This window comes from Plectropomus leopardus, chromosome 7 (genome assembly GCF_026936395.1).
Source record: "Plectropomus leopardus strain MGB_pleo_1.0 chromosome 7, ASM2693639v1, whole genome shotgun sequence".
Taxonomy (NCBI): Eukaryota; Metazoa; Chordata; class Actinopteri; order Perciformes; family Serranidae; genus Plectropomus; species Plectropomus leopardus.
The window spans coordinates 33,771,966-33,790,282 of NC_142182.1; the positions used below are offsets into that span (position 1 = coordinate 33,771,966).

The window sequence follows — 18,317 nt, forward strand, 5'->3', positions numbered from 1 at the left end:
CGTCGACCCTCCTGTCAATGTAGGAGCGTCTCCGGAGATATGAGGCCGAGTTACAGCTCTCAGTCTGGAACGCTGCCCCACTTGGCAGTTCACTCCCAAAAATCTCAACTCTGTAACCTCAGAATGATTTTGATGGAAATTTTCCTTCATTCTGTTTTGTTTGCCTCATTCAAAAAGCAGACACGAGATTAATTATCTTTTTCCATCAATGCTGAGTCTCATCAATAATAAATTCAAATAGCCTCTTAAAGGGGAAGAACAATGATTTTACACCTTAAGAGTAGTGGTAGCGATGACACAGTAGTCGACAACGCAGTGTAGCGACGACGCATCAGCGTGTAAATTCGGTGCCTGCTGGTATGGAGAAACTAAATGAAATAATTATATTAACAAGCGCACATTAACAATAACACTAACAATTTTGAAGTGTTTTTTTTTAAAGAGCTTAGGTCACATTAAGGCCACGTAAGGCGAGAATGGCCCTTCTAAAAGTGGAATTTAAAAAAAAAAAATCATGTTCATATGATGACATTGCGAAAACGATCCTCAATGATCCACAAAAACAGCCAAAAACGCTGTAGTATGTATGCCAGGCCAGTAGTTGGCAATGTAACTTTGTAATGACAAACCATAAAAGAACACCACGCACCTGCTCACAAAGGCGTTCTTCTCCGATAATACATCCATGGGTCTTCTACACAAACAAACAAGAAGACAATGGCGAACGCACGCACGAGACTACGACTTTGGCAATTCTTCAATAAAATGGAATAAATGAATAAAAAAAAAATTTGTCTCTCACAAGTCTACCAACATTACAGAAAGTGCAACTTCAAAATGTTGGAGTACCTTTGTAAGGATGCTACTAAACTCTGCTAACCACAATTACACATTTAAGGAAAAAAGTGGGACACTTCCAATGATCGTGTTTAGTGTTTGTCGATCTTCATGGTTCCCTATAAAATTACTTAAAATTGTCAGAACATAGTATTGATTGAAAAATCCTTGGCTCCAAAATGAGATCTACAATCTTTGGATTTCTCACGATAACCTCTATGAAGAAAAACAAAAACGACGCAGACACACCATGTTTGTAACAATAAACTATTTTTTTCAATATTTACATCTGTACCTAATGTGCAAATTAATAATTTAAAGTAGTGTAAAACTCTTAAAGGAATACAAAATCATATCTTACAGTCCTAACATGGTGAGAGTCCATGAACTTGTCACATAGAAACAAAGAGGAGCAACACTGCAGTGTGTACAGGAGAGAGGGAGAGAGACAGAAGCGAACCCAGGGAGCAGTGGACATCCTTGGCCAGGACACACTTAAGTTAAGGACAGCATGGTACATTATCCAAGCATCACCAGAACAAACAGCAACACAAACACTGCGTCTTTACAGTAGTCATGTCGAAATGAGCAGAAAGCACTTGGAGGCCCGGGGTTTCACAAACCCCACTGATTGGTTAAAGCACTGATGATCACAAAGGCTTGAGGTGCTCTTAGCAGCAGGTGCTTCTTTTTAACGGCCTCTAGATATGGAAGAAGAACAGACAATCTCACACTGGACCGGTGACACATCTATAATGCAGGTCACCACATAGTGCTAATAGCATGATTGCACACCGTGTTTTGTGTGTGTGTGTGTGGTGTGTGTGTTTGTGTTTGTGTTTGTGTGTGTGTGGGTATGTAGAGGGGAGGAGACACGTAATCACACGTCGGACAAATACGCATCGGCCTGCTCTCGCTACCCACTATTCTTCTCATCTAACACATTGACTGAATAGTTGACAGGCGACTCGGAGAAACACACCATAAACACTGCATATTTGAGAAGCAATTTGTCCTATGCACATTTTTGAAAAATTTTGTTGTTTTTTTTTGTTTGTTTTTTTTTAAACAGAAGCCAGTTGGCAGTGCTTGTGGTCTCAAGGAGGTCGACTACGGGCTAAAAATGTGAAATGATATCTTACACATTATTTTAAGTCCAATTCAGACACAGGAAAACCTTGTGCCGTGGTGAGAGCGAAGGTACACTTAACAAATGAGATTTTACATTTTCATCCTAACCTGACGTTACAATCTATAATGCTTACACATTTTTTTAATTCCTGTAGTTCAAATTTGTTTACAAAAGCACACCGTGACAATCCTTTACAATTTACAAGATACAGTTAACCTACAGTAACTATATTATTGGTGCATAGACAAAATTGGGAGAGGGTGTAGCAAAAATCACCAATTTATTGCTTTAAAGTCTAATATTGATCTCCCGTTAAATTTCTTTTGATTGCAAAACAACTACAAATTTTCCACAGAGATTTTGAAGAACCAAGCAGAGGTATTGCATTCAAACTGATTAAAAGAGCTAAAATGTTCCCTCCTGATGAACTCTTTTTGAAAAATAAACAACTTTCCCTCACATAAAGAAAGTTACATCACAGAGAGATGACTTTTACTCTAAAACAAGTAAAAGACTAACTTTGATGAGACAGAAAACAACCCCAAAAAACAAAAAATAGCACAATTTCTGGCCAAAGCTGCTCACTGTGTCAAGTTCTGCTTCCCCCATCATAAAGTAATCATCTTTACTAACAAGGGAAGGGTGACAGGAATACAAGAGCATTCTTCAACAAAATAGGAAAAATGTTTGCCATCATGTTATTCTAAATGCAGAGTGCAGATGGTGTCGTTCCCTCAAGTCTCCTGCGGCCTCGCTGACAAGTGGCTGAAGTGGCTGTGATGGCTATGCAGGCCTCTGCACTTTGCTCTCCCTCTCCCTGCGTTTCAGCTCCTCTCTGTAGCAGTAGGAGCAGTAGTTATCTGTCTCTGGCCTGCCGTAGAAGGAGCAGTTCTCCCTCTTGCAGCGGCGCTGCTGAAAGCAGTACAAAGGGCTTCCAGAGCTCCGCCCTTTGGTTTTGTCTTGGTTGAGCCAGGTGTGAGACGAGTTGTCCTCATCAGCAAACTCCAGGCAGTCCTGAATGTCTCCCGCATCGAATCCGTTGGTGTAGGTGTGGGACTTGTGTTCGCCGGGCATGTTGTAAGCCAGGGTCTCTATGGTGTTAACAGTGCGGACCCCCGACAGGCGAGCGGGGCTGTAACTCTGGGAAGAGAGTGTGCGGTTCTGCTGGGGGTAGGTGGCACATGTCTTTAGGGTGCCCACCACGGGCTTATAGGGGTCATCTTGGAAGATGGAGGATTGCATGTTGACATCTTGTAAGTGGATCACACTGTGCCTCTGGATGGGCGGTGTATGGCTGTAGTGGGCGGACACAGGAACGGGCCCAGGTCTCTTAGCACCAATACTGGGGGAGGAGTAAGGCGCAGGGGCTGGGGCTGGGTGGGAGACGTGGTGGGTTGGCGGGGTGGGAGGAGGGACTGGGACAGAGACAAGAGGCGCTGCAGGAGTGGGACTGTTCCTGCCCTGCATCTTGAGGCCCAGCGGGGGCTGGGAGTTGTGGTTGTAGGTATGGGTGTGGTGGGGTAGGACGGGAGAGCAGCTCTCTGGGGGTGAGCTGTCCGACCTCTCCCTCTGGAAGACACTCTCATGCTCGGGCTTCTTCGTGGGCGCCTCGGTAGCGGCGGGGGGCTTCTTCTCAGCCTCCTTCCTCTTCTGCTCCTGCTCCTGGCTGAAGCGCTCCTGGGCATTGGTCAGGTAGTAGCTGATCATCTCCTCGTGGAACTGGTGTCGATGGCTGGTGAGCAGGAGGCCTGCAAAAATGAACTTGCGCTCCCCCTGCATGGCGGCCCGCAGGATGTTGAGGCTGAGCTTGACATCGGTGCTGTATTTCCAGTTTTCCAGGGTCTTGTCTCTCCCTGCACTGTCCTGTCTCTCAGTGGGGGAGGAGCTGGAGGGTCTGTCTCTGTCTGTAGGCGACGGACTAGTGGCCTTCTCAGAGGAAGTGGAGCTAGCTGACTGGCCCGACTCCTCCTTGTTTCCCTTGGTTGTCTTAGACTCCTTCTTCTTTGTCTTTTCCCCTCCGTTTTCCCCGTTACGACCTGAGCCAGAGTTAGATTTGTTCATTTTGCCGTGCACAAGGCCACCCAGGCCTCCCATGTTCTTCTTCAGCTTGATTCCCAAGGTTTTGCTGAAGCTACCTAGTTTGTTGGCTACAGAATCAGCCCGGCTCTTGTCTTTGTCCTTGCGCTGCTTGTCTTTTTCCTTCTCTTTGCTGGGCTTGCTGTTGTTGACGTTGGAGTTGCTGCCGACAGACTCGCGGTCAGAGTCCATGGACTCAGCCAGGGACTGGACATCCTCACCTGCAGAGGCTGTGGGAGACTCTGGCTGAGCCAGGGGAGCCTGCACAGAGATACATGTAAGCAGCAATGAGGAAAACACAGCACAAGCATTAATGTCTCAGGGACATTTCTCAGGGACTGCCAATCTATTCCAGACAAATTCACCAAAACAACATTTAAAAACAGAACTTTGTTGCATGATTGCTGGTGAGTCATAATCAGTGCAAACACATGAATGCCTGGATTATTTCATCCTGACAGTAAATAAAACTGATTGATTGGACCCTGTGGTTTCAAGAACATCTGGACTGAGGGAGTCCCTCTAGAGCTAAATTAACCATGACGAACAAGAAACACATGTGAGAAACAGTTACCCTTGTTTCAGATGGAATTCGGATCCATGTTACATTCATGTAGTTGTGCAGCAGGTTGAGTTTGGCCTCCAGAGACAAGATGAGACTGTGAGAGAACATGTATCAACAGTTAACAACAAGCAGTTGTATTACACAGATGACAGTTGACAAATTTTCTTAAAAGAACATAATGGCAGGTATAGCATGTTTATCATAGACCGTATAATAAAGATGGACAACATTAAGGGAGGCCAATTATCTCGATGGCCCCCTGGTGGCTGCCTGCAGTATAGGTCACAAAATCTGCTACTCTAACTTAGCGGATGGGACATAAGCTAAACTAAAAACTCAAAGTACATGCCAAATCAATTTTTCCAGAGGATAGTTCCCGACATCTAAGGTAGTTCTTGTCACCCTAACGTTTTTTCAAGTGTTTATTTAATTCATGTGATGCTATTAAAAGCGGATATGACCTCATGATTGACAACTGTGTGTATTTATACGTGTAGCTACCACAGTAGCTACACGTTTAAATAAAACTGACAGTAAAATATTTTCTAAAAATCTGATCAGTGGCGCTGTTTGCAATTGGAGTCAAAAGCATGAACCTGCTGAATCTCACCACTTGTATAACGTAGAGCCCCTACATAAACTACACCTGCAATGCATCAAGGGTAATATAAAGAGTATTAGGTAGCGGCTTGAGCATCCTGTCTCTGTCTCTGTACATTGTTCATACTGCAGCTTGTTGCAGGCTAAGCTAAACCCCTGACTGGCAGGAATGTGAAACAGAAACCCTTACATAAACTCTTTTCTAAACTCAGAGAGGGTGTTGCTGCTTTAGCGAGGCCTTTCCTGGGAAACCCTATGGATGACTGACGTGACTTACAATTTGTTCTCTCTCTGCTCACGCTTTGAAGTGACCTGAGCCCGGAGCCCATGATCAGAGTTAAATCCCCCCACATACAACCTTGTGGGTAGACTAACAGAACTGCCCTGGCCTGCAGTTTTTACTCTCACACGCTTCGTGGGGCTGCTCTCCTCGTCAGTGCCTCGGTGTGCTTTGCTGATAAGCATCAACACCCCCGTGATATACTATACAGGACTTACTTGGCTAGCTTGGTATTATCATTGTCGTCCCTCCCCCACTCCCAGTCCCTGCCAGGGTCCACGGCAAAATGGAGTGCCAGCAGCTTGTGCTCCGAGTCGGTCAGAGGGATAACAGCTGGAAGAGAAGAGATTATCAGGAGGTTAGTTTGGTCTAGTTTTACTGCTGGAGACTAGGTTGCACGCTAGCTTTTCTCTCACAAGGCCACTGTGGTGTCAGAGCTACAGTGACACCATGATGACACACTAGAATAATGCCATGTTAATTATCCCAGATGCCTGTCAGCGGGGGTAAAGTATACTGTGGGTGCATTCTATCTGTCATCCATTTTTTAGGCAGAGAGGCAACTGTGACCAGTGAGCGTCACTCACGCTGACTCATCCAGACAGACAAGGGCCCCAGACGGCCCCTTTAGCTTTTATTTGTTTGTCCTCCTATAACACAGACTGGTCCCTATCCTGACTCTCCAAGCTACTGTAATGGACTGTCTAGTGAGGTGGAACTAGCCTATCTACCTTTTCCAGGTGGAAGAAAATTAAATTTTTGATATTTTTCAAACTGGACCCAATTTTCCCATGTTTTATGTCTGAGTGACTTATGGGAACAACCATTTTTTAAATTGGTCCAGTATTAAGAAAAAGTGTGGTTAAGACTGTTTTATAAACTGGACTGACATCAAACAAGCGTTTAACCCTCTGAAACCTGAGATTGGATTTCTTTAAAAAAAAAAATGGCAAAAAAAAACATGATGAGCAACTTGCCAACAAGTTTCCTGCAAGAAATTAGTAAATGGTGACCAAAACAATGACCAGAAAATTAGCTAGGGTTGATTATTTGATATTATCCAAAACCAGGGAAAAATGAGCAGAAAACTACATTTTTAAATGTTTTTTTGTTTGTTTGTTTTTTATTCTAATTTTCTTGTAAACTTTTACTCATTTCTGGCAAATATTGTTTGGCTTTTTTCAGATAATTTTCTTGTGACTTTTAATGAATTTCTCATGCAAATTTTTGGACCATCTATAGTTAAATTCTGCAAATTTAACAAGCCAATTTGCTTGGTTTTCAAAGGGTTAATCCTACTCCCGCTGGACTTCTGACCATTACCACCTGTTCCCAAAATGTGTGTATTCTACTCCCTTCCTTTGCCGTAGTTTGCATATTTGCATATGTATTTTTGAATCTTGAATATATTGCCACCCTAACCTGCTCAAATGCAAATGTTACTAACATTCTGTGTCACCTTTTCAGGTAAATTACACTTCAGAAATGGTTATCATTACTTTTATCATCTTTCATAGAGTGTGCATGGAATTTGCAACAGCTGACCTCCACCAGCACACAATAAAGGCCAGTAAAGACACAGGTTGGTTGTACTACAAGGAATCAGCAGTTTTGTTTTGAAAGCCTGCAAAGTTAAAACCATCCACCCCTGTGAGATATATTGTTGCATTTTGGGTGTACTTCAGGGCAATAGTGCAATGTGTGAGAGAAATCAAAAGTTTTTCCTACCATTCATTTGATGTATAGTTTCTTTGTTATTGTCTATTTGCAAAAACTTGGGAGACCTGAAAACAAGACTTCTCCTTGAGTGAGACTTTTTTTTCTATAATGTTGTCAGACACTTTAAACAACAATCTGAGCCTGTCAGTGTTCTCTGGTGATGCGGTATTGTCCCGAAGGATTACACTGCAGCCACTAAAACCAGCCACAAATATATGGGAAAGCAGCGCCCAGGGTGAAATATACATAAGTGTCCCTTTAAAGAAAAAGTCTGGTTCATTACAATTCTGGTTGTAGCCGCTCTGGAGCCTTCAGTTGTATCATATGGTACAATCAAAAGCTCCAAAGCGGCTACTAAATTGGACCTTGTGGTGAGACTGTTTTGCTTCCAGGGTTTTGCTTTTGTTTTGTTTTGCTTTCAATCTCAACTTTTGAACCTACATGGAGAAAATATCCATTAAGTCCTCACAGGAAAACTGGAACTTGTACATCAGCATCTGTGACAACTCCACTTAAGAAGCTCATGTGATTCAATGAAAGCTAAAGAATGGCTACTAAAAGGACCTTTTGGTGAGACTGTTTTGCACTGTTTCCAAAGTCAGTAATTAATTATTAATTCTCAAATGGGACTGACTTACATGGCCAACTTTACTATCTGCACTGATAACACTGTACTCACCAGAGACCTCGCTGAGATTTGGGAACACAGTGACATTGCTACAGCAAAGTCCAAAAGGGCAAGAGAAACGACAGGCTGTAAACAAGCCAGCAGTTTAGAGAGATTATCTAAACCACTTTATTTGGGGGTAAATCCAAAGTGAGGCCAGAAATAATCCCTGCAGAAAAACTATGCATGCACTGAGTATGTAGAGTCAAAGTTGAAGTAGGAAGTCAGTCTGTAAACCGTGATGAATGTTTAGAGCTGATAGCATGTTTGTCTTTGTTTTCTCTTCCGCGTATGCTAACCTTGGGGTCAGAATTCTCCTTAGCCATGTCCCAGACCTCTATAGTGGGTGCAATGTTACCATCACAAGTAAAAATGATGGCCAGCACTATAAAAATGGGTCCAAAACTGCAGCCTTTCCTTTGCTAACACTCAAGGAAATGGTGGTCTGGCATGATGCTGCTTGGATTTACAATAAACTGAGCAGCTCTACAGTTTATCAGGGCTGTACAAGATGATTTAATTTAGTACTAGAGTGCAATCAGACACAGAAAAAGAGGAGTGCAGAAATAATTTCATTCATACACCGCTGATATGATCAGCTACTTACAAGCAGGAAGAGGTTTTCAACATTAATCACAGCACACAGCACATAAAACAGACACCCACTCGGTGCTTCCTCTCGTGGGAGGAGGCGTGCTTACAGTACGTGCACAGCGCGGGCTTGTTCGTGTGTGGAGTGCATGGCTGCCTTTCAAAAAACAAGAGCGGAGAGGAGAACTAGCTAGACCCCACTGGCCCACATGACAGCTCTCCTCAGGCTGCCTAGTGTGGGGGCTGTTGTCCACATGACAGCAGAGAGAGGCAGGCTGTTCGGGCCGAGGACATTCCAGCCCTCACTGTCAGCCCCAGATGGAAGATACAGTCTCCTCCCTGCCTCATCAATTCTTCCACTGCCAATGGGCTGCTCTCCCCGGCAGGCTTCATAGCGACGCAGGCACCAGCAGCCACGGCCCCTCCTGTGTCCCGGATGAAACTGCAGGTCAAATATTTACTCTGTCCCCCTTGTGTTTTTTTTTTGAGTGCCTATGTGCAAGTGCAAAGTACACTATTAATCATGAGGAGTGTCAAAATAGTGGTGGTACATGCATAGTGGTGATAAGTTCATGGACCAGAGTTAGTGCAGCCACGCCCATGCAAGCACATTTTACCACTTGAAACCTGGATAGACATCACTTTTCTTGCGCTGCATTCAGACACCCTAACAAGTATTTAAACCTTTGGAATGAGATGAGCAACTTGGCAAGAACTGTTCCACCACCTGCAGGAAATTATAACATTTGGGAAATTATTTTTAAAGAAGCTATGTAAATATTTCCAACAACTATATTCATAATTACAATAATAAAATTTGCATAATATGTTCAAAAAAATTACAGAATTGTTATTTAAACACTTTATTCAGGATATTTTCTTGTTTTTGTTTTCTTTTGCTTTATTTTTCCTTTTTTCTAATTTCAAGTAATTTTCATGTCCTTTTTTTTTTTTTTACAAATTCTTTTCTAATTTTTGGGTCATTTCTTCTTAAATCGCTCATTGCCCTTCATCTATATTTTTGAAAGTCATGAAGCCAGTTTGCTCAGATCTCAAAGGGTTAAAACTGCAAACATGACCAATTATTATTATCTGACACCATTAGTCACCAAGCAAATAGATCTAATAAGCTGAGTAAATATATCACCAGCAGCCATGCTGGCAAACTAGATATGTCCAGAGAGTCTTAAAATGTCAAGGTTGCCTTTGCGTCATAACTGCAAATTGCAATGCATTCTACACCATCTACCTAAAAAAAAGCATGACTAATGCCTGTAGCCACAGAGACAAACAATAATGAGAGCAGTGGCATGGCAGCTCTGAAACTGGGAGGGGGAATAAAAAGAGCATTTTTCTTAAAGAAAGCGTCTTTCCTCAGACGCTCTTGCCCAGAAACATCCTGTCATAATCATAAACACACACACAGGACAGACAGACGGCAGTGAACCAGCTCCCACTCAGTTCCCACTCGGGTCATGCAGCAGGCAGCCGAGGTCTGTGAGGTGGTGTCCTGGCTCCCACGATGCAGCTGTCCTCCTTTTCTCGCCATTCCAAAGTGCTGTGTGTGCTGTTGTTCCCAGCTATGGCCCCGGTCCAGATTCAAAGATTCAACGCTGCCAATTGAGCTCTGGGGGACTAAAGTGTGCTGTAATGTATTTACTATCCCAGTTGGCAGCCTTGTTTTGTTGTCCTTGAATGACCGATTCCCATAGCTTATGCATAGATGACATCATAGCCCTCCGCGGTATGCGAGGTGTGCACTCAGCAACATAGCTGCTAGCCTGCCTCGCTCTCCTCAGTTTGGATCAATGATTCAGGCGGGATACAGGGGGACCTGGGTGTAACCTGTGAGGAAACAGCTGTTGGAAACGATGTAGATAACCTTTCTAAGCATGTATTCATATGATTTGATTAAACACAAATGTTTCTTTTTTTTTTAGTTTGTGCAGAATGAACATGTCAGGTAGATCATGCTTTATGTCATGAGAGCAGGAAGAGAGAGGGCCCGTGCTCCTCTTCCACCCCCTTTAGAGGACAAAGACGCCCGCTACAAGCTTTTAATTCATGGCAGGAACAGAGAGCCAATGTTTCCTCTGTTTGCAATTCAAGAACAATTTGTACCGTCTGGAAAATGCACAAATTTGAATTCCTGACTTTGGTCACTCTGCACAGCTGCAGTTTTAAAGGACCCAACTCACCAGAGTAAACAGCAGTCATGCATATAAACAAGCCGGAGTTTTTTTTTTTTTCTGTGCCACAGATTTTAACAGCGGAATCATGGTGGTAATTACAAGAACATCACATTTTAAGTAACACGTAAAACCACAACAAATGGCATTTTAATTCTGGCTGCCATATTGATTGAATTAGCCCGCAGCATGAGGAGTAATACACTGGCTGTCTTTAATAGATAGAGAAGTGAAAACCTGGCCAGAGCTGCATGGTTACACCGCGCTGTTATGTAGGTGGTCTTTGTGTAAAAGACGACTATTTACTTCATTCGAATGGGTGTTAGGGGGTTGATGACGGGATGCCAACGAAAACCTGGAAGTGTTTTGGTGCTGGGACCAGAGCTTGAAATAGCTCCGGAGTTTTCTTTAAGAGGGCCAGTTCATACTCATACATCGTTCAACCACAGGAGCACAAACAAGCTGATAAAAGAGATGGCCGACGGCGTGTACTGAGGAGCCAGTCATTATCACACAGCAGGTGAGCAGCAGTGGGCTGATGGAAAACATGTGCACAGGACTCTGGGTTCACCTGACTACCTTAAAAAAAAAGAAGCAAAAAAAAGCAAAAAACTTGACTGCTCTTTTGGGATGTGCTCAGACAGAAGAAAGAAAGTTTTGATCCTTTGCAGTAACCTCGGACTTCAGTCGCCCCTCCCTTGTTTTTTTTCAGCATCCACCATCAATATAGCACCGGCAGCCATGCCAGCAGGCCAGAAAAGGGTCAGTAGCGTGATGTGTCAGTGTGATTTAGAATCACATTACATAGGAGGGGGGTGGGGGACGGGACTCTGCTCTAGCCCCGCATACAGAAGAAAGAGCCAGTATTCTAACCCAGCCTCTGGCACCTGAACACGCACACGGCCTCTCGGATGCTCTTCCCCATGCTGAGGGAGACCAACCCTCCACCTGAGACATCTACACATTGGCCTGACTGTCAGCAGAGAGGGTTGCTGGGGCCCCCAGCCCGGGACCCTGCCCATATGTGGTGGTGTGGTGAGGGCTTAGGGGGCGGGCTGAGGCTACCCTGCCCTAATTGGCAGTGGAAGATTAGGTCTGCCTGTCTGTCTGACCCTCTGTCTCGCATCTGTTCACAGATATAAGCCAGTATGGCTGCACTGTACCACTCCTTAACCCTTTAAGGCACTGCATGGCTTTGCTCCAGACTACATCTCAGAGGTGCTTTTGGTTTATGAACCAAGAAGGCCCCTTATATCCTCAGACTCTTCTTTTTTAGTTGTTTCACAGAGTACAACTAAAACATTTAATTCTGCTTCTAGCTGTTATGCCTCATTAGTCTGGCTTTTATGTATTGTCTTACCATCAAAATTTTAAGATTTATACTTATTCTATTTTCTTAATATCCATTTTTGCGTATTTCATATGTTTTTGGTTCTTTAATCAAACTGTAAAGCACTTTGAATTGCATTTGATTTGTTTGAAAGGTGCTATATGAAAAAAATCTGACTGATTGATTGATTGATCAGATGCCACAAGCATTTAACCCTTTGAAAGACAAGAAAATTGATTGGATTTCTTTTAAAAACATGGTGAAAAAAACATTATAAGCAACTTGGCAAGAAGTGTCCGACAAAATTTTGAAATAAGTAAACGGTGACCAAAAAAACAGCAGCTGGTCTAAAAAAAAGACCAGCAAGTTAGCTTTTGGTGATTATTTGATATTATCCAAAAACAGGAAAATGCCTACAAAACTACATTATTTATCATTTTTTCTTATTCTAATTTCCTTGTAACTTTGAATTAATTTCTTGCAAATGTTGTTTGGCTTATTTTCACATTATGTTTTTGGAACTTTTTTTTCTTTAATTGCATGCAAATTTTTGGGCCATCTCTTGATAAGTTAACAAAAATATGTACATTACTATTTATATCATACAAAAACTAAAACATTTTACATACCCTAACCTTAACCCCTAACTCTTATTCAGGGCCAGCCCTAGACTTTTGGGGCCCTAAGAGGAGTGTGTGTTCACATTAAACTGAATTAATATGTTAATTCAAAATATTAGTTCATACATAATGTATAAATAATTTGTAAGCAATTAAAGACTCAAAGGAGACTTAATAGCAGTAACATAATCAAACACAGTATTAATTGGCAAAAATACAAAATGTCATTTTTTTAGGAAGATACTTTTTTGTTGTTGTTGACTCTTGTTTATTAAAAAAAAATACAAATTCTAGACCAGGGGGCCTTAAGCAGTTGTTTATATCGCTCAATGGATAGGGCCGGCTCTGCTCTTATTAATAGCATGCAAAAATGTAAAACCTCTTTCGTACATAAAAAGTGTAGTCAAACATAACAGGAGCAGCACTGCTGTATAATATGATTCATCCCATGACACACACACACACACACACACACAACACGCTACAAGTGTTTTCATAACATCCTGGAGAGAGAGAAACTGCAACAAAATGCACTCTGATCCTATCACAGGACACAGTGTACCAGAATGACAAAGTAGAGCCTTGCAGTGGTGTTGTGATCCAGCTACAGTGGGTTCTCTGGACATATGCACCATCTGGTGGACAAAACGAGAACCCTCCTCTGCCTCACTTAAAAAAAAAGAAGAAAAACTCAAATAAAAGTGGGAGTGCTGAATGTGCTGCGTGGAGCAGGCCAGCTTTGATGTGCTGCTGGCATTAAAGGCAATGACTCCAGGGCAGGGATCGCAGGTTAGTAATCATGTCTGTCTGCTAGTCTGCAGTGGTCGTACCCAGAGTTAATGACTAGGTTGGTGTTTACGCGCCGAGAATAGTAAGCTCAAATGCTCATACGAAAAAGCACGAGAAAAGTAGGAAGACACAGAGAGGAAGAAAGAAGCAGTTTGCGTAAGAGTATCTGTGTTTGGGGTGAGAAAAAGAGGCAGAGAGAGACGGTTGGCCGGCAGCCCACGCAAATGACAAGTCTGTTCCACCCACTGAGTCAGATACAGAGGAGCGCTGCGACTACTGAGGCTGGTTGTCAAGGAGATCCACTCTATTTGTCAATTAAAGGAACTCCATGTGAGGACTGCTCTGACCTCGAGAATAAGCGACGCATCCGGAGTGGGAGCGCTGGCATCTGAACATGCAAAACAAGACAATAAACACTCGGAGCTGAAAATTGACACTGCTTTGCCTCAACGTAACAGAATCAATATGCAGCACCACATCACACACTCGTGTGAGAGAGGGACACACCTACTGCAACAAGCTTAATTCAAACAGTGACTTCAGGGAGGGACAGTTACACGCAGGCTTGAGTGATGTGATCAATGCTCAGTTAGTCAGAAAGAGCAGCCTGCTGTCCACTTTCTCTGCATGTTGGCCACTCCCTTGTTCCTGCTGCCAAGCAGCCTTTTTTAATAATGGATCACAGGTAATTAGACTGCTGTCTCATACATTATTCACCTCGAAAAGGACAGGCAGACCTCTCGTCCTCATTCTCGCAATCTACCCACTTAAAGTTAAAGCAAAGACTGCCTAAATATTACCTAACTAATGCACATTACAGCGGGTGACACTTTGGATTTTTGAGAAGAGGAGGTCAACAAAAGGTTTGCACATCTGATGCCACCATCTTTTTCTGTCGGGATTATGTAAGTGGTTTTGCGGTAATGCGCAGTGGTATACCTTGCTCTCGCTGCTGGTCTCTCTGCTCCATGGACACCAGTGCGGAGAAGTGAGCCTGATCGTAGGCCAGGACCAGAGGGGAGCAGTGACAGCGGCTCGGAGGCACCTCCAGAGGCAGATAGAGCCCTCCGAACGGGATGGGAGCAAACGCTGGAACAACAAATCTACAGTTGGTACATTGTCTAATATACAATGTAACAGTGTTTCCCAACCTGGGGGTCTCTATGCCTACCAGGGGTCATCAACGCTTATGGGGGGTCTTGATTTTAAGAAAACTTAACCCCCTCCACCCCCCCAAAAAACAACAAAAAAACAACCCAGTAAGCCTATATTTCAACATTTCATTATTTCTAGGGAGGAAAAATTAATAAGATAGTTGTTTAAAATTTCAGGCTATTATTCAACACTAAGCAAAAGTAAAAGTAAACAATTAAAAAACCAAAGAGCTAGATGAACAATGGCAAAAAATCAGGGAGAAGAAAAAATTGAAATCTTAAAAAAAAAGAAGGAATGTGTTGGTTATTCTGGTTAACTGTAGAGTTTATCAGCTGTTCTTTATTGTTATTGCTATGCATTGATTATATTATGACGAATACACAAAATACTTAATAACTTAGTCAGGGGTCATGCGTTTACTCAGTGATAGAAAAGGGGTCTCTTAAGGGAGGGGTGTCCAAACTTTTTTGAATGGGGGCTGGATTAGATATAAGGCTCTGCATTGATAAGACTCTTAATAAATAATAAATAATAAATAATAAAATACACACCATGACACAAGTTGTGATTTGATATATTGCAGTAACAAGGTGATATATCGTGACATTTTTTAAAATCTAATTTTGAGGAAAACTATCATAAAGACCACTCCACCATAATGCATTAATATAAAATTGGTCCGAGGACCACGACTGGCCTCTGGACCAGACTTTGGACACATATGCCTTAACCCTTTGAAATCTGAGTGAGTGTCATAACTTGTCCTTGTGCTGCTTTCAGACGCTGTTCACAAGTATTAAACCTGAACAAATTAACTTGATTTCTTTCAAAAATGTGAAAAAAGGAAGGAGCAATTTGGTAAGAAATGCTCCAGAAATTGCGAAAAAATTTGTAGACAAATGCTGGTCTAGGGAAAATGGTCTAGGGAAAAACAATATTTAAAATTACCATAATTAAAATTTTTAAAATGATGTTGCAAAATTATTATAATTTTTAAGCACTTTTTTCTGTTTTTATATATATGAATATATATATATATATATATTTTTTTTTTAAATTGCAAAATTAATTGCTAATTTTTGTGTCGTGTCTTCTTTTCGCTGTCTTCTTCCCATGTTTTGAAAGAAATCAATCAATTTTTCTCGTGTTCCAAAGAGTTAAGGAAAAAAGGTTGGGAACCCGTGCTGTAGAAGATGATGGAAACATGAAGTGGGCCTACCTTCTCCTCCTGAGTCTCTGAGCATCGTGTCAGCCACCACTACAATGGGCCTGCGCAACACATGGGCCAGCACAAACACATGGAACTCCTCCAGACTCTCATAGACCGGATCCTCGGAGTTATCCACCCTGCAAAAAAACAAAACCCCATGTAACACAGTGGGATCATGGGACACTATGACAATTTCCTGAATTGGTATTTACGGATGCGAAAACATCTGCCAAAACGGTGTTAATCATGTGCCTGCGTAATCTAATCTGATCTATTTGGGTTCATTTTGTCCTCTGGCTACCTTTAACACACGCGTACAAAGATCCATCTGTTGGTACATGTGTTTGAATGAAAGAGAGTGAGAGAGAGGCAGAGAGGCAGAGAGAAGGCAGAGGCAGAGCTCTCAGGCATGCAACCACCAGGGAACCAGAGGATGTGCAACAATTAAGTTGTCAGCCACACAAACAGCCATGCTGCCAAATTCACTCTAATAAAGAGCCTCTTAATATGGGAATCCCACTCATCCTATTTAGGGGCTCATCTCACACTAGGACCATCAAACAGCCCTAACCTGATTACTGTATTACAGTCAAACTCAATGAGAGGTTCAACCACCAGAGTAAATGAGTAAATTATGCTCTTTAATGGAATATTTTCCTGTAATAGAGGGATTCGCACTGGTCAGCGCAGGGGAAACGCAGCTAATTACTGTGCAAATGTTTGCCACCGAGCAGGAAATGTCTGCTGTTAAGGAACCATTTGTTTGCTTGTTTGTTGTCTGCTCATGAAAACTCATTAGCTCCGTCTGCGTAGTTCCTTATTGGTACACGTCTACAAAGTGATCTGGCTTTATTAACAAATAATGTGTGGGGCCACATATAATATATTTTAAACAACAGGCCAAGGTCCGTTTAAAATTGGTCCAGACTTTGGACATGTGTGCCTTAACCCTTTAAAACCTAAAGGGTCAGAATTTCCCTTGTGCTGCTTTCAGATGCCTTTCGCAAGTATTTAAACCTTGAAACTTTGAAGAAATTGTTTTGATTTCTTTCAAATTTGAAAAAAGCAAGGAACAACTTGGTAAGAAATGTACCACAAATTGCCAAAATTACCATAATTACACTTTTAAAATTATGTTACAGAATTATTAGATTTGTTAAGCACTTTTTTCAAGTCTTGTTTGACCCATTTTTTTTAGTTAGTGTTTTTTATTTTTTTAAGTTCGATTTCTTTCAAAAATAAGGGTAGAGGGCAATAAGCAACTTAACAAGCCATGGACCAAAAATTAGTAAAGGATTTCAAGAAAATTACCTAAGAATAAGCAAACACAAAAACCGAAAAAAACAGACAATAAAAATGACCCAAAAAGTACAGATTTTTTTTTTTAAAAGTATACATTGTTTTCTGTAACATATTTTTAAATATATAATTTTAATAATTATTGAATATCATGCTCTGAACGTCTTTTCCTATTTTTTTTATTTCCCCCTTTTAAAATAATTATTTTTTCAGGTCTTTTTCTCATTATCTTTTACTAATTTCCTCCAATGTGTAACATTTTCTGCCAAGGTTGCTCACTGCCTTTGTCCCATGCTTTTGAAAGAAATCAAATCAATTTGCTACGGTTTCAAAGGTTTAGTCAGCTTGTAAAAAGTGTCTAAGTGCAGAATAAGGAAACTGATGTCGATCGAGGTTTAAAAGGGTAAATGTTCAGGTAATTTTCTTGTACATTTGACTAATATCTTGCTAACTTTTAGTCAATTCTTCTTTCATTGCTCATTTCCTCCTTAACATATTTTGAAAGAAATGAAGCCTGATTACTGTACTCCAGTTAAACTTAATACAAGGTTAAAACCACCAGAGTAAATGAGTTAATTATGCTCTTTATTTGAATATTTTTCGGTAATAGAGGGATTCGTACTGAACATGTTAAGGCTGGGGAAACACAGCAAATTACTGTGCACAGGTAACACAGAGACTGCTGCTGTCACATGAAAACAGCCTTTTCTTGATTTGTTGTGAGGCTTTTCCAATCACCACCGAGCACAGACAACGGGCTTTAATCACACTTTATGTAATTAAATAACATTTCAATCAACAGCAGACACCTCACTGTGTTTTTCTGCCCATCAAAGTTCTCCACCAGGTCACCTGCTGTGTATGTTTACTTCAGTCAAAATGGAAACAAGAGGCAAGCCACAAGGTTTCTGTGCGTAGGAGGAGGAGGAAACTAGAGTTAGTTTCCGATCTGCCTCTGTAGCCTGAGATAAACCCACTCTTACACTTGTTTATGCAACACGGGAGGGGAGGAGGGCGGAGGGGGAATCGCATCCCCTGCTGCAGCTAAAAGCAGCAGCAGCAGCCCCACAGCGGGGGGGTGGGCTGTTTCAGCAAAAATGATTCATACTGATGGCAGCCAGTAGATGGCACAGTATCACAAATTAAGGAGGCAATTTAACTCAATTTAATGAATTTCATTTCTTGATGAAATAAGGGCAGAAGGCAGTGAGCAACTTAACAAGACATGCCCCGAAAAATTAGTGAGAAATTAGTGAAA

The 18,317-nt window shown here is 41.8% G+C and overlaps 1 protein-coding gene and 1 long non-coding RNA gene across 3 annotated transcripts in view; one reads left to right on the plus strand and one right to left on the minus strand.

Moving 5' to 3' along the window:
• Nucleotides 1-1,085: 1,085 nt before the first annotated feature.
• Nucleotides 1,086-18,317, minus strand: part of otud7a (OTU deubiquitinase 7A) — a 60,608-nt gene continuing 43,376 nt past the window's right edge. For both annotated transcript variants that reach the window (XM_042495979.2, XM_042495981.2), the window contains exons 10-14: nucleotides 15,770-15,897; nucleotides 14,335-14,484; nucleotides 5,709-5,823; nucleotides 4,620-4,704; nucleotides 1,086-4,306 (exon numbers count right to left, since the gene is read on the minus strand). In XM_042495979.2, the coding sequence (XP_042351913.1) occupies nucleotides 2,753-4,306; nucleotides 4,620-4,704; nucleotides 5,709-5,823; nucleotides 14,335-14,484; nucleotides 15,770-15,897 (2,032 nt within the window). In that variant the 3' untranslated portion in view covers nucleotides 1,086-2,752. The remainder of the gene's footprint in view (nucleotides 4,307-4,619; nucleotides 4,705-5,708; nucleotides 5,824-14,334; nucleotides 14,485-15,769; nucleotides 15,898-18,317) is intronic.
• LOC148189243 (uncharacterized) lies at nucleotides 12,644-17,860 on the plus strand. Its single transcript, XR_015777100.1, has 2 exons — nucleotides 12,644-13,395; nucleotides 15,706-17,860. It is a non-coding gene; the product is annotated as an uncharacterized LOC148189243 (long non-coding RNA).